General features: G+C 37.1%; 2 protein-coding genes across 2 annotated transcripts in view; one reads left to right on the forward strand and one right to left on the reverse strand.

Moving 5' to 3' along the window:
- The first annotated feature begins 1,659 nt into the window (after positions 1-1,659).
- LOC134672806 (Ig-like and fibronectin type-III domain-containing protein 1) overlaps positions 1,660-23,677 on the forward strand; it is a 111,462-nt gene continuing 89,444 nt past the window's right edge. Inside the window, exons 1-2 of the mRNA XM_063530766.1 lie at positions 1,660-1,706; positions 17,388-17,457. Of these exons, the coding sequence (XP_063386836.1) occupies positions 17,388-17,457 (70 nt within the window). The 5' untranslated portion in view covers positions 1,660-1,706. The remainder of the gene's footprint in view (positions 1,707-17,387; positions 17,458-23,677) is intronic.
- The window catches only part of LOC134672787 (tRNA (adenine(58)-N(1))-methyltransferase non-catalytic subunit TRM6), a 193,673-nt gene continuing 186,338 nt past the window's right edge, over positions 16,343-23,677 (reverse strand). The window contains exon 3 of the mRNA XM_063530732.1: positions 16,343-16,355. The gene's annotated coding sequence lies outside the window, so the exon portion shown is untranslated. The remainder of the gene's footprint in view (positions 16,356-23,677) is intronic.

Consider the following 23,677-nt stretch of genomic DNA (forward strand, 5'->3'; position numbering starts at 1 on the left):
TTCGTGACCTTTTAGCTTATGAAAATGGCAACTTAAAAATAAACCTATTAGTCTTAAAACTTTCTCCTGATTATTATAGTTACTTTACCTGTAAAAGTCTACTTTTTTCAACTTCAATTCGACTGATATTTTAGCTAGCTTTTAGCTATTAATAACACACCCTACCTTCTGCATCTACGTTTGATTGGCCAATGTAAGAATCAAAAAGCTTAGCCACTCGTTATATAGTATACCTTCTTATTACCCTTGAATTAGGGTCTCATTTCGCTTAACTTAACATCCACCTGTGAAAAGCTTACACCCTTTGTGCCCTATACGTTTTTCGCGAAACTTTGCCTTCTCGAAGGGCGTCGGTAATGGATTTTTTCATATATTTTTGAGGTGAGATATTAAATAACTTTTGCGTGGCGTTATTAGACTTTACGACGTCAAGTGATTCTTAAAGATGGCTGTATAAAATGTTTACTTAAGTCTTGCGGTTATAATATTATCTTTCCTTATAACTTTGAAAATACTTAACTATACAGGGCGATCAATCCAAATGGGTCAGTGTGAAGAAGTCAGAAACTATGAAAGATAGCGAAATCTGTTATTAGGAACCATGGCTTCGATTTGAGATCTAATAAGAATGGCATTAATTTTTTTTTTAATCTCATACTTAATCGGGAATACATGACGTTAACAGCTTAAAAATGAGTTATAGTCCTAAAGGATGTTCCTGAGGATCGAGGACTAATAAGGTTTTATATAGTATTTATATTTTTTATACTATTTGTCTATTTGTCATTTTATTATACCGGGTGTGGCTTGTAATATGAGCAAAAAATTAACCTGTAGGCTGTACTCCTCATACTGGCCAACATTTGTTCAGCGACTTTTAAAAATAACTTGTGGTTTGATGTTCAATACCCTTTAAAGTTTATTCTAAGACGCAATGTATTGCGAATTTTGTTATGTTTAAGACGTGACAAGCAACGTCAATCTAATGATATGGCGTGGCGATGGCGTCCATTGAAGATAATATTTATTTTGTATGAAAAATAACGAAGTCTAAATACTTCAAAATGTTTAAAAGTTGTTGAACAAAAGTGTCACCATTTGAGGAGTACAATCTATGTTTTAATTATTTGCTCGTGTTACAGGCCACACCCGGTATTGTTTTTACATTTGTTTATTTAGTTGTCAGTAAATGTTTGATCTGAATGTCGGCTTTTTCGTTTCGCTCTCCAGATACTATCGAATGGTTTTAAATGTCCTCAATTCCTGGACACAGGGAAAATAATTAAGTTTAATGCACTCGTAAAGTGCCTGTAGTTTTTATACAAGCAATTACGAGGAAATCGGTCAACCAATTCTGTATCTATTAATCCGACCTACAAGAAGGGTAGATATTATTATGATTTTAGTAGTCGCATATGAGTGTGCAAGCTTTGTTCGTGTTGTGTGTTCTACCTAGCAAATATGTGCTAGTTACAGAACATCCTCAAAATTTCCGAAATTTCTGGAAACTTTCGTAACGAAATTCTCATTCAAGTTTCCACTTAAGTTCCCGTTCAGATTAGGGATAATTACTCAATGTTCGTAACTGTATTTCCTGAGGGCTTATGGCGCCCCCTATAGTTTATTTTACATTTATTAATCTATATTTCTATTTTTCAGATCTCGCATGAAACCTGAAAGCTAGTACCGGACCCAGCCCATTCAAGGTAATAATAATAACATGAATATTTTAGTTTCTAACCCGAATCGCTAAACTTAAGTGGCATATTGCCCGTAGAACCGATAGTTATTTTTTAGCCACCCTGTATATATTACCAACTTCCTGACACTATACTTAGACCGAACTGCCTTCCCGGGAACATTAAAGTCTCCATTTTCGTCGTCTCAAGTTTACAGTCCGGCTTGTTAAATAAAATATTCGCAGTGACAATAAAACCGGAATTGTATTTCCCGTCCTTTAGGGTTCTTTATGGCCACACAAATTGTATTTCGGGTCATTTGTCACAAAGTATACTGTACAGATGTAGTGCATACTTGTTTTCCATCGTATTTTCTCGGAAACGTTCGTATTTGTCATGCCAGTTCAGTCAACCTCAGTACTTTTTGTACCGAGACTGAATGAAATAGCAAGACACGTTCGTATGTTCCCGTTAAAACACGATAGAAATGAATACACACACACACACACTACAGAATGATGTAGGTATTATGTACTTATTTATAAAATCAGGGCGGTTTATAGAAGTGTGCCCAAGCTAACTAACTCTGCATGCCATTTGCAATTACAAAGGGCAGCAATGTCATCACTAATAGATAACTATTATCTATCTATACCATTGACGTATAATATCTAAGGACGGGCCTTACGGGCACTAAAAATGGTACTAGTTCAGCGGTGTCACTCACGAATTCGAGCCAATCGTGCAGTCTAACGCAACTAGTTGCGACCGATCGCGTGCGTGATGCGAACTCATCAACCAATCGGGCTGTAGCGGTGTCATACCGCTGTACTGGCCCCACGCATGCCCCATACTTATTGCCCGTAAGGCCAATCCTTAGATATAATTAGTCAATGATCTTTACTCTGGAGTAGAATACAGGCGATCACAACGAAATGAAAACACTACTATAGTACGGCTCTTCTCAGGTGAATTTTTCGCTTCAAGCCTTAATCTTTCAAACAAAGGCCATTGTCTCTATTATCCCCAAGCCGCTAGCCCATACCACAAACCCTTTTTAAATGTCTGAATGATAACCTCCTTCAATGAAAATCTAGGCTTCCCTTTATCTTGCATAATATCGATTGTCCGAAATACACTTCGCATAGCAGGTTTCGCAGAAACATTTTTAACCGAATGATACTTTTGCATAATTGTATAATTAGCATAACTGTCATGTCGCATAACATTCATTTGGCAGAATTTTGAATAGCAGAATACTACTATCGTCGATTTTACATACGCAGAATTGTATGTAGCATAAATTACATTCCACCGAATTTCTTATGGCATATTGCTCATATTGTAGACTTGAATTTCGCAGAATGTTATGCAGCAGAATAAAAGTTCTGCCGAAATTGTTACCGCATAATACTCATGTCGCTGACTGAACCTACACAAAAGGAATTGCTGCCAGAACTACAGGTTAAGTTAGGTTAGAACTGCGACCCCTACATAAAAAGAATTGCTGCCAGAACTATAGGTTAGGTTAAAGTCCATTTCAATAGAACTTGCAAACTATGTAAACAAACCGCCATATTGAAATTGTCTCTGAATGATGAATTTGCTAGTGATGGGAAAGAGTCTTACTTAGTCCTTTACTTAAGGCCGTAACACACTATCGCACTGCATCACGAACTTGGTGCGTCGCATCCATAGTTCGTTTTTTTTTGCATTAAAAAGAACTTGAAAGAAGGTAAGCGATCTTGACATGTCTTTTAATTGAAAAACGCTTATTAAAAATCAGTAACTATTCCTTATGAAAGCAGAAGAATATAAATGATCGTATTGGATTCATTATTGTTACATATTTGCCGTAACTTATTTTTTGAATGTGTTTTTCAATCAAAAACAAAGACATAAAGATTGTTTACCTTATTTTTAATGCTAAAAAAACGAACTATATATCACTTATGGGTGTGCGACGCACCAAGGTCGTGGTGCGGTGCGATAGTGTGTTACCATTTTTAGGGTTCCGTACCCAAAGGGTAAAACGGGACCCTATTACTAAGACTTCGCTGTCCGTCCGTCCGTCCGTCCGTCTGTCTGTCACCAGGCTGTATCTCACGAACCGTGATAGCTAGACAGTTGAAATTTTCACAGATGATGTATTTCTGTTGCCGCTATAACAACAAATACTAAAAACAGAATAAAATAAAGATTTAAGTGGGGCTCCCATACAGCAAACGTGATTTTTGACCAAAGTTAAGCAACGTCGCGCGTGGTCAGTACTTGGATGGGTGACCGTTTTCTTTTTGCATTTTTTGCCGTTTTTTTTTTACTTTATGGTGCGGAACCCTTCGTGCGCGAGTCCGACTCGCACTTGCCCGGTTTTTATGTCAAACCATATCGAATAGTTAAATACCGAAAGTAAAAAACAAGTAGATACTTATTTTTAATTTGTTTAATCACGATTCTTCACGATCAGAGGAAAAAAAAATTGTCAAACTACCGCGTAGTGTATATAACCGCGTTGGCAGGTACAGACCGTGAGTCGCGTAGTGTGTAGCGGCTTTACGAGTATATCACCAACTTTAGTCACAACACTATCCATCATAGACAATTGTAGAATGTAAAAGAAACAAAAACGTCATTACATCAGGGCCTAATAACCTAACTTATGAAACCATTTTAAACTTTTAATGAAATATCCAAGATACAGTTATATATTGTTGTATTTTACGGTAACGACCGCTTTAATAGTGTATAGTGTATGTGTCTCAATGGTGTTTGATGAGATGATGTGAAAATTCAAGGAGAAACAGTGACAAAACAAAGTTACGTCCTTTGTTTACAAAGTTAGCAAGTTCTATTGGAATGGACTTTAGGTTACAATTGCGACCCCTACACAAAAGAAATTGTTGCCAGAACTGTAGGTTAGGTTAGGTTAGAACTGCGACCCCTACTCAAAAGAGGGTGCGTAACGGTCCATATAACAACTTTTGATATATTTTTAGTCGATATAACGATTGAGGGACATAATGCACTTTTGCTATAACAATACATGGTATATTCTTAAAGAGTCTAACTATCGTCAAGTATAATGAACTTGTAATATAACAACTTCTAATCTAACATTAACAGCGTATATAATTAAGTTCGATATAACGCTCAGTTGGCATAATGTAGTACTGGTATAATTTGTAATATTTACTACTATTATAACAACCTACGTATTCGAACTTAAGGCAGGTCTCAGTTAGGTACGACGACGAGCGAAGCGAGGAGGAGTGTTAGGTAGAACTGCGACCCTACAGCGCGCGAGCCGAGCGAGCGAAGCGAGCGTGCCGCGGTAGCGGCCGGCGAAGCGCCAGAACCGACTTTTTTTATTATAACCTCAACTTATTATTATACATTTGAATACATTATACCATAAATACTTATAACAAATATTCATTATATCCAGTAAACGTTATATCGAATAGCTTTTATATCGATTAAACATTATATCCCATGAAAATAGTTATTTTGTTGTTATATCAAAAGTTCATTATACCGCTTAAGTGATTATACACCATGAAATTATATCAAAAGTTGTTATATATTTTAAAAATATATCAAAAATTGTTATACGGATCATTACACACCCCTCAAAAGAAACTGCTTCCAGAACTGTAGGTTAGGTTAGGTTAGAACTGCGACCCCTACTCAAAAGAAACTGCTTCCAGAACTGTAGGTTAGGTTAGGTTAGAACTGCCAATGAATTATTCTGCCTAAGGAAATTGTGCGAAAAGACAGTATGCCAAGTACATATTATGCGACGCAATTTTCGGCAAAACAATTATTCGATTATAGTATTATTCTTCAAATTGAGATTATGCCATTGCATTATTCTGCTTTACAAAATTGTGCGAAACAACAGTATGCCATGAAACTTATGCAAAAAGTAATTCTGCGAAATGATGATTCTGCCAAGGGTTGCTATGCGAAAGTAAAATATGACAATAAATTTTATGCAACATATTAGTAATCCGAAAATCTATTATCATATCCCATCCACTTATTCAGTTAAAAAAATAACCAAGCGTATACGTGAGTCACTTACAAACCGCACCAACGTGAAAACCTAACGCGGAAATAAATTTATTTCATCACAATGTATAAATAATTCAGAGGTTTTCGGGATATATCGATGTGAAATATGGTGGCTAAGATCTCGGCGAAAATAAATAGAATTCGACCCTCGTTTTTAGGGTACCGTCTGTTTTATGGACCACATTAAGAGAGTTTACGATGATTTGATTTACGGATAAGTTTCGAATAAACTAAGAGATAAAATTTAGTTCGTCCTTTAAAGCGAGATTTAGACTAGAAAGAACTTGCATGTAATTTTCATTGCACTGATTTATATTTAACGATTTTTACACATTATTAAATTATAAAACGGGACTTCATCGCGTATAATTTTGTGCGGTATCTGGGTGCGTAGCCAACGTGCAATCGTTAACGATGCGTAGCAAACGAAACGCAACTGTCACTGTCGCACACTACTCTCACTAGTGGGGAAGAGTGATAAAGAGTTGACTAGACTACGGAGCGTTAACGATTTGCACGTTGGCTACGCGCCCTGACCAACGTTTTGAATGCAGTTTACTTTGATAGTTGGCTTAGTGTCCTGAATATTTTATTTTCCTTTAATTCTCTATCTTATATTATCGGGAAAGTGTCACATTTGGGTGGCTTTTCTTCAATAAAATAGGATAAATAAAAGTGCTTAATAGTTATATGTGCTTATGTATGCATAATCAGCAAAAGTATTAGCCGCCAATTTGACATAAATATTCTCGCAAACTTTATATTAAAGCTCTTACTACTCAATAGTAAGGAGGCGGTACTGATGCTCGACGTGATCCCAGTACATGTCATCTTGAAACTTAAGTCATTGTCAATAGAGGTGAAGGTAGGGTGTCATCTATTGGGCATTAGCATGTCGAGCACTAGTACCACCACCTTATCATCCTACTTTTAGGTAAACATACCACGGTATGTTTGTATGGTACGTCTAAAGTTGGAAATCTCCTCCTAAAGGTGAATTTACATTACGAAATTAGTGTCATGAAATTGGTTTCGTGACATTAGTTTTACCAACAGTTTCACGTGTAATTTCTAATTTAGTACTTTCATAATGCATGCATTAATTTCACGAATGCAAATCAGTTTCGTGCTCTGCGCGATTTTTTGGTGAAATTAGTGTCATGCAACTAATTTCGTAGTGTAAATGCGACGTGAAAACTTAGTCGCGAAAGTGTCTGCGCTTTGCGGACGTGTAGCTTTGATGCTGATGTGGCCATGGTCACTGCGATACTGTGAATTTCACGACACCAATTATTTCACAAAACTACTTCCGCATATATCGAAACTACTTTCGTGAAACTGATTTCAACATGCATGACACTAATTTCGTAATGTAAATCCCGCTTGATCAAATACGGTAAGTACCAGAGGTTGTAATGTCACACGGCGACAAAACCCGATTCACTGAGGTATGTACAATCCATTAGCTATCGAGCTGTGGGTAATTTTATACCTCGAATAGGACAAAGGTGTTTACCCACATCAGTGAATAGTATGAAGAACAAAAGAACCCACAAAAAGATTGACAGAAATTCTGATTATGGTATTTTTTCTAACACTCATAATTATAACAAAAGATTGTAAGTAATTTTTAGGTATCGTATTATATGTATACATTAACAATTAGCCAATATATGATATTTCCCAAGCCTTCTGTTATTCGAAAGGTCCCAAAGGTTGAAATTTTATGGTATTACGATAGTATTATTATTAGTATGGAGTACAGATTATATACTTATAAACAGGGTATTATTTTTAACTGGTCAGCCAAAGTCTAACCTAACATAACCTTTACTGACCAATTGATTTTTCTGCCGGCCAAAATAGTTTTTTTTTGACGGACCATTTAATTACTTCCCATATAAATAATATATATTATGCTCACAGAACCCTGTCACATTACCGCAGTCCGCGCATGTCCCGTCCTTATCGCTCGTGGCGGATTTACGAGCCCACACGAGCTAGGACGGATTTATTACAGTTATTGTCTGATTTATACCGATATGACAGTCTGTCGGTCATTTGCATTGGGTCAGATTTGGCCCTCATTGGGTCAGATTTGGACCTCATTTGTCTAATATTCGGGAAATATAAATAAAGTACCTGGGAGACCGAGCTTAGCTCGGAACAGATATAATTCAATAATGTGCGTTTTCCCAGAGATAAGACCTAGCTAAATCGATTTTTCGTCCCCGAAGCCCCCATATAGCAAATTTCATCAAAATCGTTTTTTTAATTCGTGCCCTTCACTATTAAGTACAACAACTTACAAAATTGGCTAACAAGATGAAAAGAAAAAGATATCTTGAAAGTAGGTACCTGTTTAAAAACACTTTAAAACTCTGCATTAATTTCGCAGCAAAGCTTACTAAAACTAAACGTCAAATTTAGAAACCGCATTAAGTGACCTATTTATTATTAAATATACCGAGAACCGACAATTAAGGGTTGGCCCGAGGCTCAAAGAACGGCAAGGCTAATTAAAAAATTAAAACGCTTTTACAACATACATTAACCATGACCCGAGCCAGCCGAGCGTGTAAATGCCTGGATAGGACTTTAAAATTAAACTTTAAATTTAAACCCGAAGCCAAAGAGATATTGATTATAAGCAGACATCGTAAATTTTATAGCATTTTTGGTGCAGCAGAGTGGTGTTAACGGAATTGGTATAGATAATTCCAACTAAAATGGTAAATTAAGGGTAACATTAACGTAATTAACGCTAATGAATCATTAGGGTTGAAATTGTTTATACCAATTCCGTCAACACCACTGCTACACCGAAGATGCTATAAAATTTACGATGTCCGATTATTAGAGATTAGAAATCAGAGAGACCCACTTCCCGATTTCCAATTGAGCTGAAATTTTGCATACAAATGTAAATCGGATGACAATGCAATAGAATGACTACATGGAGCTGACCTGATGATGGAGACAAGAGGTGGCCATGAGAACTCCGGGATCATCATCTCAGCCTATATACGTCCCACTGCTGGGCACAGGCCTCCTCTCGAGCGCGAGAGGGCTTGGGCTATAGTCCCCACGCTAGCCCAATGTGGATTGGGGACTTCACATACACCTTTGAATTTCTTCGCAGATATATGCAGGTTTCCTCACGATGTTTTCCTTCACCGAAAAGCGACTGGTAAACATCAAATGATATTCCGTACATAAGTTCCGAAAAACTCATTGGTACGAGCCGGGGTTTGAACCCGCGACCTCCGGATTGCAAGTCGCACGCTCTTACCGCTAGGCCACCAGCGCTTGACTCCTCCGGGATACAACAACGCAATTTAATTGTGTTTGAGGTTATAAGAATTGTCTCGATGAGTGTTAGTTGCTTGTGGAAAGAAAAGTACTGTCAGCGATAAAAGCTTGTACCAAAAATTAAATGATTGATAAAAACTTATTTGTGCCTTAATCAGACTTTTATAAGGTAAACGTACTGGTGCTCGACGCGCTCCCATTACATGTCATCTTGAAACTTAAGTCATTGTCAATAGAGGTAACAGCAAGGTGTTATCTATTGGGTATTAGCATGTCGAGCACTTAACCTTAGCTATTCTAGTAAGAATCTTCTAATAAGTGAAGTAACGTATACTTCACTTATTCTGGGACATGACCCAGTTACATCAAACGAATCTAACTAGGTCGGGTACAATTAGTGTGCTTATACATAATTGATAATAAACGCAAACTGAACCCAGTTGCAAATCTTCCCCGATCCATTAGTTCACAAAAGAGACACCTGCGCTGCGGGCGCTAGAGCTATCTATACGTGATACGTTTGTGTAAAGAACGCGTAATTGCTTATTCATGTTTCAATTAAGGTCTTAATTGCTGAATGTTACATGTATCCCTTGTAAGAGCTGGTACGCACTGTCGATTTGTCGCCGCCGACTTAGTCGATGGCGACTGTGATTTTCTACAGTTTATATGGGCGATTACGCACTTAGCACTTACTCGCCGGTCGCTCGGCCTACTCGTTGACTCGCTGCGTCGTGGCGGGGTGTAACTTTGGATGCCCCTCCTGCCTACCCATCAGGGGATGGCGGATGGCTACCGGGCTGTATTGGCTTAGCTTTACGTATCTTACATCTGTACCAAGTGAATTCATCCGATACCAAAATTTGCACCTTATGACACTACATACTTCCCGTACTAGACTGCTGGTTGCCGGTGACCATTGAAAACACGTGTTCTAAATATGGAAAAAAATTTAGAAGCGTTCAAACTGCGAGCAACTGTCGAGACGACTACTTATGTAATGTATCCGTCTTTCTCTCGAACATAGTTGTGAAGGACATAATACTTGTGTTGCGCTCGGCTTGCACGCGTATTCGGGAAACGAGATAATCACAAGATCTAGAAACGATATAGAGATCAACTAGATTTACATTAGATATGACCAGATGTGACTTGGATATCTAAGTCATAACTTGTCGAAATCGTTCAAGAGGACCTCCAGAATCGCGGAAACGTCAAATTTGACATATCTATCTTGTCGAAATCGTTCAAGAGGACCTCCAGAATCGCGGAAACGTCAAATTTGACATATCTATCTTGTCAAAATCGTTCAAGAGGACCTCCAGAATCGCGGAAACGTCAAATTTGACATATCTATCTTGTCAAAATCGTTCAAGAGGACCTCCAGAATCGCGGAAACGTCAAATTTGACATATCTATCTTACAAATACCTTTAAATTATCCATATCGTAACTTGTTGAGGTCTAGTAGAGATCTAATACATTTTCAGAATTGAGCCGTTGGTCTCCTGGCACTATTTGCCTATGTTTTGGTCGCCGCGAGACCAAGTCGTCGGTGACTAGTCGACAGTGCGTTAAGGCTCTAAGGATAGAGTACTGATTCATTGTAAAAGGTTTTATTTATGTCGAATTCAAATTTGTAAAGCCTCACGGTAACAATGTGGCCCAAAAATACGTTGGCAAAGATTTTTTCGGAACATCTTTTACTATATTCTCTTTTAAGGGGCCCACTGATTAACAGCCCGCCGGACGGCATCGGCCTGTCAGTTAGGACGAAATTTTGACAGTTCCGAACAACTGACAGGCCGATACCGTCCGGCGGACTGTTAATCAGTGGGCCCCTTTAGTATACCTGGTCTGACCGCTTTTCTAATAGTATATGGCAAACTTGATCTTAAAAATTGGGCAGACTATAATAAAAATATATACCAGCCAAAAAGCTTTAGTTCCTTGCCAAAACAATCTCTAAATAGTCCTTAAAACGAAGTTAATTTAAAACGACAGGCACACAGCATTTTTAAAAAGCAAACATTCAAGTGCTTACCCCAAAAAGAGGCGCATAATTAATAGCAACTCGTCTACTGTTCTCGAACTTTCCAACACACGCTCTTTGCCAAGTCAAAAGGTTTCCAGTAAAATTATATGCAAGTTAAATATGATGAAGTTGCGTTGTGATACGCGGAGGTGCCGGCTGTCATACAAACTCTTTTGAGGACCTTTTTTTTCATTGCGGCAAAATAACTTAATTTACTACAGAAGTAGTGCATAATTTTTTTACATCGTATTTAAGAAACGTACGAACGTGTATTGCTATTCCAGTCATTCTCGGTACAAAAAGTACTGAGGTTGACTGAAGTAGCATGACAAATATGAACGTTTCCGAAATAATACGATGGAAAAGAATTATGCACTACATCTGTACTTATACCTATGCTTGTTGTTTTGTACATTTTTACATGTTAGTACATTCTTTTAATACATTTGTTCTTAAGCTTCGATTTTCCATTGCTGACAAATTGATCTACCAAACAATACCGTTGTGGGCACTCTAAGGCCTCTTAGATAGGCCTCTTTGGTAAAAGTTTGGTAAGTAAGTGGCTTTTTCACGAAATTTTCGTTTACGAAAAACACAGACTCGGTGTAACCATTAGATAGGGGGAGTCCGGGAAACTTGGACCTTATCATTAAAAAAAAGTTCCAATATCAACATATTTACATGCACACTAACAAATAAGTACTTTTATTTTGGCACTGGTCCCGCCAGGGCAAATCTCTCAGACTATTATATCGGTTTATATTTTATTAATTGCTGAGCGATGCATGTTTTCTATGCATTTAAATTTGACTAGTCTCCCACAGTACCCACAACACAATCCGTTTTAAACATAATGTGGAGGTAATTTATGATTAGCAACGTATTAGCAACGCAATACAGCGAAGAAATGCTGCCAGCGTCCTGGGCACCATGCCATAGAGGGCCCATTTCTTAGATATATTTTAATTTTATTTAGTATTAGTTTTTAGTTTTAATTTAGTTTATTTTATAGGTAAGTTAGTTTATTTTGTTATGTATGTACAGTCAGCCAAGAAAGTGGTCTACCACTTTTCGACTGTATCATCTGATTGATAGAGTCGAAAAATGGTAGACCACTTTCTTGACCGACCGTACCTACCTGAAACAGAAAATAAAATTTATGATTCCATTTTTTTTAAACATCCGATTTGATCCGATTTGTATGAGCTAACTGCTTCGGCGTGTTTAATAATTATTCGTGTATCAACATTGGGTATAGCGCACGGCAAAATTGCAGGGATCATATAAGTTGCGGCACATTCCGTGGCTTATTACTGTCAATATTTATGTACATATAGGTACACTGTAGTGGAATGTTTAGCTGTTACTGTTTAAATCCTAACCGTACAATCTGACGATACAATCTGACATACTAGCCAACTAGATACAACTAGCCAAGACAAATCCTTTATAAGTTCAGGATTTTCTACACAGCACAGAACTTGGCACCCATATAGATCTCAATCCTTTTGTCGGCGAGTACACAACGACACATATTCTTAATATTGAACTTGGCTCTCATTTCACATTTATGTTTTTGTTGGGATTAAACCTGTTTACAGCAATACAGGATTTCCAATAAGCAAATGCATAAATATACGTCAAAAACTTAAATAATAAACATCAATTAATATTCGTGCCCCGAGTTACGACAGGTACGAATAATTTATGAATGTAAAAGTGACATTCCATTTCCAACTGCAGCTGCAATACTGTTCATTTTACTATGGAAACGCGTCGCTGTCACTGTCAATTTTCATAGTAAAATGAACAGTATTGCAGCTGCAGTTGGAAATGGCATGTCACCTTAAGTCTCTTTTACAACAAAAGTGGTTGATATTAAAAGCATTTTTACATTATCAAGTCGAAACTCGTGTACGCTTCAAATTTTAATTTCTCCCGGGAATCATAGAAATTTAAAAGTCTGCCTTGTTAAGGCTTTTAAAGAATTTTTATAGCTTTTAGACCGCCAGCCAGGCACAGATTTTTATTAACTCGTTTTTCTTGTTAGGCGACAACTTGTTCATTGGAAGGTGACGACAAAAAACTGTAGAAAATTATTGAGGGTGACACTTCCTACGTAACTGTCACGTTTTTAGAATTTAAACTGTCGTGAGACATACTAGTTAACATTGAATAATTATACGGTTTAGACTCACTTGTTTTTAGTCACTCGCGCGACATGTTTCGGAGAGCCTAGGTCTCTTTTCTCAAGCACTAACAGTGCGAGCAGCGTTCACGACGGCCGTGTATCGCGCGCGCCGAGAAAACAGGTTGTGGGAGGTCTTCCGCTGTTATTGTAGGCGGGCATAGTGGTGTGTTTGGGCTTGGGAGACCTAAGCTCTCCGAAACATGTCGCGCGAGTGACTAAAAACAAGTGAGTCTAAACCGTAAAATTATTCAATGTCACATTTTTGACGTAAAATACTTAAACATGGCAACAATTTAGTAAGGAAATACTTTACTTGCGTTTTTTTTTAATTCTACTATTGTGTGTACATTGCAAAACATATATCAGTATTTTTGTATCGCAATGTTTTTGTTACATTGTTTATACATATTTAAATTTCCTTGTAGTTCCACAGTGACTTGGTTTACATACTGTTGTGCTGTGTAACTTATTTGAATAATAAAATAAAATACGGAGCTATATTTTTTTTTGATCACCAAAACAAATATTTTTGTTAGAAAACCCTGTCAATTTGAAGATCATTGACTAGATCAAAATCTAGTGCTTGTATTAAACTAATTAGGTATCTAACAAAATCTCCCATAATGGTTTTAAAAATAAATTCCTTTTGAACAAACGAAAATGTTACTCCACTTATCAACCCTCCCAATTTAAATTAATCAAACACATTTCAAACCCCATTAAGCTCGAAACTTTACTAAAATCAGAGACCAGTCAACATTAAAGACAGGACGTTGCGTTTGGTATCATAGTTGTAGTGTCATCATTCATCATAAGGGTGTATGAACGTTATAAGGTTCATTTATATTAATTATGGTGTCTTACACTGAAACGATATATAATCATATTTACAATACCTATTATATTTACCTAGATCAAAATAAGAATTTTAGCACAATTTAAATCCAAATAAAATTAACTAGGCTTCCTACGTTACAGGAAAAATAAAATGTTACTAGCGAGCGAGCATCGTTAAGAATAATTAATTCTTTATCTTGCATAAAGAAATAAAATATGGCAACATAACAGTAAATAGTTTATAGTTTTTAAATAGTTATTAATTTTGAGTTTGAGCAACACAAAAGTAGGTACCTAACTGTTTTTTTCAGAACACCATCGCTTACGGGAAGAGGTGGAAGTGGTACATTTTTAGGATTTTCATATGAACAAATGCTGATTCTAGTACAAATAAATAATAATTACCTATATAAGCGCGATGCGACACATAGTTAAATGTCACCTCTAACACTGACAGACCGGTACCGTACCGCTGTGACTTTTTATAAGCATTGTTCGAACCGGGCCGTTTTTCCAGAGATTGACAGTCCTTATTAAAAACTCGTCTCCCCTAAACCCCTTCAATTCTCAATGACGTCCATTCGGAAAGTTTTTACGGCCTATAAACGGCAACAACCGTGTCGTCAAAATTTAATCGGCCATTTTGAAAAGTCTGTTCCGTCGGAATAAAACAAAGGAGTCGATTAATTTGAGCCGGTCGGTTTACCGCACTGCAGGGTGGGCGGTCAGTAAGGGAATATTTTGAGAGGTTGATAAACTAGTAAATGTATTGCATCTACTAGGCCTCGTTGCAAAACAGGGTCACGGAGAGCGAGGACCTTTTAGCGAAGTCCTTATAATTTTGTTATTTTGACCTACAGGCCAATTCGAACGTGCACTGTCATCAACAGAAAAATATGAGTTAGCTATCATTCGCGCGTTCATTTCGCTCAGAGGACAAGTATTTAGCAAGCGAGAGCCCCCGCGAATTACAACTAGGTAACTGAAATGATTCCAACATCATTCTTAAACAAAACGATCAGTCTACGATAAAGTAGTACAAGCTGAAAAATATGTATAGCCTGTGTGAAAATTGTATAATTTAGATAAATAAACTAAACTAAACTATATCGGTTTGATGTCAGTGCACGAACTAATTGGCTTGTTAGTTGAGTTGATTTTATTAGGCCGAAAAAAAAAATTTTTTTTCATCTTCTCCAAAAGTCAAAAGAGCCGATTCTGAATAAATAATCCATTAAAGTTTTGATTTTGATCTCAAACAAACAATACCCAACACCAGAACGTAGAGAACAAAGGAGTCAATTAATTTGAGCTGTTCGGTTTACCGCACTACAGGGTGGGCGGTCAGTAAGGGAATGTTTCGGGATGTTACAGTTGGATGAGCTAGCGGCATTTGAACGTTAAATGTCAAGTCTTGATTGATATTATTGGCTTTATTAGGTAGTCCGCGAGTAAACTAAATGATCGATGAATGTAAATAAAAAACAATATGTCCCATTTCAATGTCCATTGCATTGGGGGGGGGGGCAATCTATGTAATGTTATTTATTTGCAGTTTGAATGATCAAATAGATTTGCCATTTCTGTCTGTCCTTCCCTATGTCATAGGTGCTTTACTGACTACAACTAAAAGGTGTAATTTCGTAAAGATTGCTACATCTTTCGGCCGCTATGAAGTAAGCATATTACTACTAAGTCTATAGCCACTTTACAGGTAAAATACCAAAACATATTCAAAGGAAATGGTTTTTATTTAATTGGGGTAATGCAAAAAAACCTTAGATTCTGATTTACTGCGTTTTGAATTTAGTATTTAACATCCTGTATATAATTTACTGTATTCGGAATTCTCTACTTTAGAAAGCACAATCATGGCGGCCCGTAGCCCGTAGCAATTACACTCGTAGCTCCGCTACGCCGTAGCGCTACAGCGATTTGAATACTTGCATTTTTAAACGGAGTACTTTGCTTCAAATGTATACGGCCTGAATGGAACTGTTTGCTATAAAACGTCGTAATTTTATGGAAAATGCGTGGCGCTTAAGACCTTCTTTGTTGAAATCATTTTATTTGTTCGTGGTAAGAGCAGCTTGAGAAATGAGTTGCAGCTCAATTTGCTCAAGTTTTTAGAATGAAGTAAACTATTTAAAGAGGAAATGTAGGCATGTTAAAGGGGATATATTATGATTGATCAATAATTGTCTATTGCCAGTTATTTTAACCATATTATATAAGTATTGTTCGTCATTGATATCAGATATCAGTTTAAAGTTATTCTAACAAACATTCCAATTTAAATTTGGTACATTAGCTTTAAGCCAAAGGTATGGTGCAAACTTTTCGAGCGACGATGGCGCCATAACCTTCAGCCTACTCTCGAGTAGATGGCGTTAATATTAATATATAACAAGTTAACACACATCAGTGAAAGAATAATGATCAAAGTTAAATGGCGTTCTAACAGTTTTAATCGTCTGTCGAAGGATGGCAGAAAATATACTGTAACTACATAATTGGCCATGTACTGTAGCTACATAATTGGCCATGACAGTAACTCTCTATGGCCCCATTCGGATTTTACAATAGACATCTATTAGATATCTTTTAGATATCACACGATAACGATATGTTTAAGATCTAACCTGTCAAATTTGACATTTACGCGATTCTGGAGATGCTCTTGAACGATTTCCACAGGATATGACTTAGACATCCAATTCACATCTAATAGATATCTTACTCTATCTAACGCAAAAGTTACATTGGTTGCCCGAATTGCACTGCAAAAGAGAACTATAGTGCGTCAAGCAAATCTTGTCAGTAGCAATGTAAAGCAAACTAAAGTAGGGCAACACTGAAAGAGTAGTATTGCGCTAAGAAAAGCAGCAATGTACATCGAAACAAAACTTTTTCCGCTGAGCGCGCCCGTCAATACAAATTGTCACTCGCGGATTCTCTATGATTCAGAATGTAAACAAAGATGATGGCTGTCATTCGCGATCCACATTCCACAGATAAAACACAGATGACACGCGATTTTCGAATTATTCGAACACAGTAGTGTTGCTAACCCGTGATTTTTCAAATTTGCCGCCGTTTGCTACTGACAAGATTTGCTGGACCCAGTTTAGTTGATATCTAAACTATAACGTATAGAATGGATCTAGTACGTGTTGTCTCTTGTGAATATCTTGAAGTTCGAATACGACGGTATGTCAAATTCTCTTTGTTCATAGTATTATATTTTATTATTGTTGCAGATGAGGCCTACGTCGCGGTGCGTGGCGCTGATAGCGCTCATCGTCGCCGCCAATGCTCAGTCAGTTGAAGGTAAACTAATTATTATGCACCCGAACTAACTAAATTTACAATTTTATAGAATAAGCGATGGATTGAACGTTATACAGTCTGACAAAAAAGAGTAGAAATTAAAAAGTGGCAATACTGTAGTGTCGTCCCGTTTTCTTATACACCGTGTTTTTATTGAATTCCGTTAACTTCGGGATATGGTTAAGTACGTTTAAGAGAACTGAATGCCATAGTTAATTTAAAAAAAAACCTTTTTTTTACTACAAAAATAAGGTATAAAAAGTAATTAAATGTAGCAAATAAGTAGCGTTGTTGTAACACGGACATTACATTTAACTCAACCAAACAATTGAAATCTGTGACATATCAATGTCATTTCGAACATCGATAGCCCGAGATTGTACTTAAGTTTAGTAGCAAATGTATGAACTCAGTCTCAACACTAATCAATATGTAAACCGGGCCTAAGGCAAGTGTACTTGTAGAGCTAGTGGCTAGTGGCTTGTAGAGGCCTTAGAAGAAAAAAATAAATTATTGATTATCTCCGAAATGGAGTTAATTAGAATATCGGTGTCTTTGAGAAAGTTACTTGATTTAAGCTCAGGAATGCACCCTTGCAATTAACGGAAATAAAAAAAAACACGGTGTATAGATTGATTTGAAAGGGACTCTAGTATTGCCATTTTTTAATTTCTACTCTTTTTTGTCAGACTAGGTATAAGTTATAATCGCAGCAGAAATGGGACAAGGACGGCATCTTAATCAGTTTCTCTCATTTAGTTTAAGCTTCTTAGATGTTTTACATTACATTAAATTGATGAAATTAAAAGCTATTGTCTTTGAAGATCGCGGTGTTCTCTCACAGGTATAAACATACATATAGTCAGACTGTAAAAAGTATGCAGCGATTTTGATAGCCCACGCAGTGCAAGTGTCATTTTAAACGTCCAATATGAAATTATGACACTTACACTGCGTGGGCTATCAAATCCGCTGCAGACTTTGTTTGGTGCGACTATACTAATAAAGGGTCATTCTATGGAACTTGCTAACTATGTAAACAAAATTCTGTATAATCCGAAACAAAAATATAACATTTAATTAACAACTCAAAACACATTGTTACATTCAAAACGCGAGCAGCGAATTGCCTTGCATCTTGTCATGCAAATATCGCAATCTGCTGCCGACTTTTAAGCCGATTCTGAACCCCTAGTCTAACATTCATTTCGTTAGCATGACGAGCGTTCGGGATAGCGTTATATCTATTTTTGTATGGGATTATGAACAGCGAGCCAAGCGGGACGTTTGGGAATCTTAAAATCCCATACAAAATGTCACGGAAACACGTACAGTCACCTGCAATAATATGTTACACAACGAAGGCCGCAAAAATATCTGACACGATCTTATTTGTAGAGTCATAGCGTGTCACATATTTTTGCTGCCTTCGAAGAGTAACATATTATTGCAGGTGAGTGTACGTCACGTCACGCTATCGAATATAATTTACATTAGGGGTACCTACTGATGAATTTGATCTGGATTTGTTTTTTATGTGATTTAGCTGTCAACAATTAAGTACATTTTTGATTAAAAAAATCGACTCAAGCTCGTATCAAAATAAGACCAAAACCTTATCAAATTTTTAAAACAGAAATGGCCTCCTACGACTTTAAATCCCTTAAAAGCAACAGAATTCATATTATGACGTCTCTAAATAGCTTCAGGCGAAAACAGATCGTCAGTTGTAGTGATAAGACTTATAATTGGTTGGAGTTATTGTGTTTACAAAGTTGGGCTTTCTGCTAACTCTCATTCTCCATTCAGTACAATACATGCACAGTACACAGATTTTTATAAGTAGAATATCAATACTTATGACTTCTTGGAATGACTTGGCTTTTAAGAAGATTAGTTATTTTTTATTGTTAGCCTATATTGTCCCACTGTTGGGCAAAGGCCTCCCTCTTATTCTTCCACGTATCCCTATCCTCAGAAGTCTCCCACCAGTCTCTGTCAAAAACGTCAAGCTCGTCCCGCTTAGTATTAAAAATAAAAGCTTCCTGTGGTCCTTGCAGTATTTACCCGACTGCATCAGAAGGAGGGTAATGTTTTTTATTCCCCAACTTTTAATTTCCCTCTTGCACTGTGATATTTACACTTCTGTAAATATTTCAGAATAAAATCATCATCATCATCTCAGCCATAAGACGTCCACTGCTGAACATAGGCCTCCCCCTTGGACCTCCATACGTGCCGGTTGGAAGCGACCCGCAGAATTCAGAATTTCAGAATAAAATACTAGTGTTGAATTGTTGATAGTCACCAGCTCATTAAGCTTTTAGAGCTAAATACCGTAATGGCTGTCATACAATGTGAATGAGCTATGTTAGCTTGACATTGTGTGCCTACTGATATAACCTGTCGACTGTTACAGTTTTTTTTAAGCTGTAAACAGGCTTTTAAATCTAAATAGCGTAAATATTTATCAATGCTGTAATGGACGGCATTGTGGTATTAATTTACTATGTGAATGAGTAGTTACTCGTCACTTGAAATCGTTTACCTACTGATATAATCTGTTGACTGCGGCAGCTTTTATCAAGCTGTGTAAGCACGCTTCTTGAGCTTTTAGAGCTGAATGGCATCACTACTTAGTAATACCGTAATGAACAAACTTGCACTTGAAGAAATATATTATTTATTTTGATTTTATTGCTGAAATGTATAAAGTTTCTGTCAATTCTTAGGGCCCGATTCGGATTATGAAAAAGACATCTATTAGACATCTTTTAGAGATCACCAAGATACGATAACGATATGTTTAAGATCTAACCTGTCAAATTTGACATTTGCGCGATTCTGGAGATACTCTTGAACGATTTCCACAGGATATGACTAGATGGCGCACACACCTTTGGCCTATTCTCGACTAGCTGGCGTTGACGACACCGTTTAATATTTAACAATTTTAATAATAATATTTTTAATTTTTTATATGACTTATAGAGATCTAATAGATATCTTACTCTATCTAACGTAAAAGTGACATTAGTTGCCCGAATTGCGCTGCAAAAGAGAATTAGTTGATATCTAAACTATAACGTGTCGTCTCTTGTGAATATCTTGAAGTTCGAATACGGCAGTTATGCTTGACTAAATTAGTCATCTAATAGTAACAAAGATATCAGAGAGTTGGGTATTTAAACATTCTATAGCCAGTCAACATTAATGATAATAAATAATAATTCAGCCTACACACGTTCCACTGTTGCGCACAGGCATATTTCACAAATGATTAACACTTTTAGAACGCCATTTGACTTTGATCCTTATTTTTTCACTACAGTATTGCCACTTTTTAGGGTTCCGTACCCAAAGAGTAAAACGGGACCCTATCAGTAAGACTCTGCTGTCCGTCCGTCCGTCCGACTGTCACCAGGCTGTATCTCACGAACCGTGATAGGTAGACAGTTGAAATTTTCACAGATGATGTATTTCTGTTGCCGCTATAACAACAAATACTAAAAACAGAATAAAATAAAGATTTAAGTGGGGCTCCCATACAACAAACGTGATTTTTGACCGAAGTTAAGCAACGTCGGGCGGGGTCAGTACTTGGATGGGTGACCGTTTTTTTTTGCCTTTTTTTGCATTATGGAACAGAACCCTTCGTGCGCGAGTCCGATTCGCACTTGTCCGGTTTTTAATGTCTACTCTATTTTGTCAGACTATATAACAATAACTACGCTGCTATCATAGTCATTACACATCTCCACCACTATCCATTTACTCGTGACACAACGAATGGCACTAATATAATAACCGCTATCTGCGGAAATAAAGTTTGCACGAGGACTCTTATCGAGGCCTTTTCTCGAGAAAACCGGGGCCTCCGGCCTCCGGGTGCGAGTTATGGATGTAACGAGAATAGTTCTTGAATAGTTATTTTATAGATAAAATGAATAACCAGGCCGTGTAGCCAAGATGCCGATCGCTTACGCTCCGTAGCGATCGAAACGCAACACTAATATGGAAGAGTGATAGAGAGACATAATGCTTTTCGTTGTCGAAGCGATAGCGATTGTAACCTTGGCTAGGCCGGCAGGTGGTGGATTCTAATTTAAAAACTTGTTATAGTTTTGGTACATTATTGAATTGTCTTGGTCTCGTCTCTCATATACCTAAGAATCTTCCAGTCAAAATCTGTGCAAGCCTTTAATTTACTTTTGAGTCGAGCTGTAGGACAACGCGTGAAAAGTATGGTCACCCTCTCTCTCTCTCTCAGCCGTATCGAACAATGAAATTGTTTGACACTGACATATCCAATCCATATCGTTTCAATATCTAATATTTGACGTATTTCTTTGTTCGAATACGGCTGTCTGTGGTTGCTCCCTCATGACTGAGGATCGTGGTCATCGGTAGATGTGGATGCTCCACACCTAGTGTTTTGATCTGCCTCCAGCGGTGCATGTTCATCGCGTCTCTGAAAACCTAGCAAAAATTGGTTGCGGATGGGGCCCCTTTTAACTGATCTAACCATCTATACTGCAAAATGTAATTCAAGACCAAAAAAGTAAGAAAATGTTGCGATTGCAATAATTTGTTTCTAAAATAGTAAATTCATTTTGATAAATAATCACGCTAAGATAATTTATTCATTAGTACTTTTACTCCTACTAATTAAAAAAGTACTTTTATTTACTTATTTGTACATGAATACAAGACGCGCTAGTAAAAAAGTGGCAACATTTCTTACTTCTTTTGGTCTTGAATTAAGTTTTGCAGTTTAGTTGGAGGTCGTCACATTCTAATAGCTTTGTATACGTATGGTTTTGCAAGAGAATGGATACATAATCTACCTACCTATAACAAGTTTATGACTACTGCCTTCTATTGTAAATCTGTCCAAAGAGCTGCGGCCTATCACGTCATATCGAACACAAAAAAGCACCTTCTGGGCGAGCTCGCTCCATCGTAGGCCACGTCTACGCCTCGGCTAGTCTGTGGCCATGAGTAAGCCCATTCATAATAATAAAAAAAAATATCGAACAAATAGCAAATATAAGTTGATACACTCTCGGCGATATCTGCTCATTGGAAACGTTTCGTCATCTCGCCGCGATAACACATGAAATATTTCTCTCTCCTTGCTCGCTTCTGTGTGTTTTTGTAATACTGGTGGGAAGAAATAAGAACAATTCTTTTCAAGGCAATAAGTTTCATTGCTTACTTCTAGTAAGTACTTAAACTCTCTCTAGAGTCTAGAGAGAGTAGTTTTAGACATTGCTCGATAATGCCATTATTAACCGACTTCCAAATCCCAAAGGAGGAGGTTATCAATTCGGTAGTATATTTTATTTATTTTATTAATAACGGTGGATAGACTGCGTGGAAGAGGATCTTTGAAAAATGGGAAAATACACAAATTGGAGAAAGTAGTCAAAGGACTGGAGCAAATGAATAAGCACGGTAGAGGAGGTCAGGACCCATAAAGGGTTGTAGCGCCACAGGAAATAAGTCAGATTATATTTTAAGAGCCCATCAACGTACACACTAGCGCAACTGCTAAATAATCGTGATTATTTAAATTTAATGAAAGATATTTAAGAAAGGGGTCCGCTACGTACTGTATTATGTATGTATTTAAGTGCCTTTTGAATACATCAGACTAGTTTTTATGTTCGGGATTCGTCGATCTATGAACTCAAAACATAAACGGCCGTTTTAACTTTGGACGCATAGATTGACGAATCAAGCAACATAAAAACTAGTTTGATGTATTCAAACTTTTCAAACTTCAAATTTCAACATTTATTCAGCAAATAGGCCACAAGGGCACTTAATATTCAAAAGGTACTTACATACATAATACAGCACGTAGCGACCCCCTTTCTTAAATAACTTTCGATAAATTGAAATAATCTCGATTATTTAGCAGTGGCGTTAGTGTGCACGTTGATGGGCTCGTAACGAAAATTCCACTATTGTTGGAGTGTCGGTCGGCTCGCCCGTGTGTCCACATATGAAGGGTATCCATTAACTTTATTTGCCGACATTTCCCCCAAACTAAAGGGGCTCGGATATCGGCAGATTGGAATGATGTATTGTTGCCTGATTTCATTTGGTGGCCAAGAATCGTTGATTCGCGATCTTTTTGTGCAAGAGATCGTTGACAGATGTCGGTTCACTTGATTAGATCGCGTTTGTTTACGTTATTTATTTATAATTGTAT

Source organism: Cydia fagiglandana, chromosome 17 (assembly GCF_963556715.1).
Source record: "Cydia fagiglandana chromosome 17, ilCydFagi1.1, whole genome shotgun sequence".
NCBI lineage: Eukaryota > Metazoa > Arthropoda > Insecta > Lepidoptera > Tortricidae > Cydia > Cydia fagiglandana.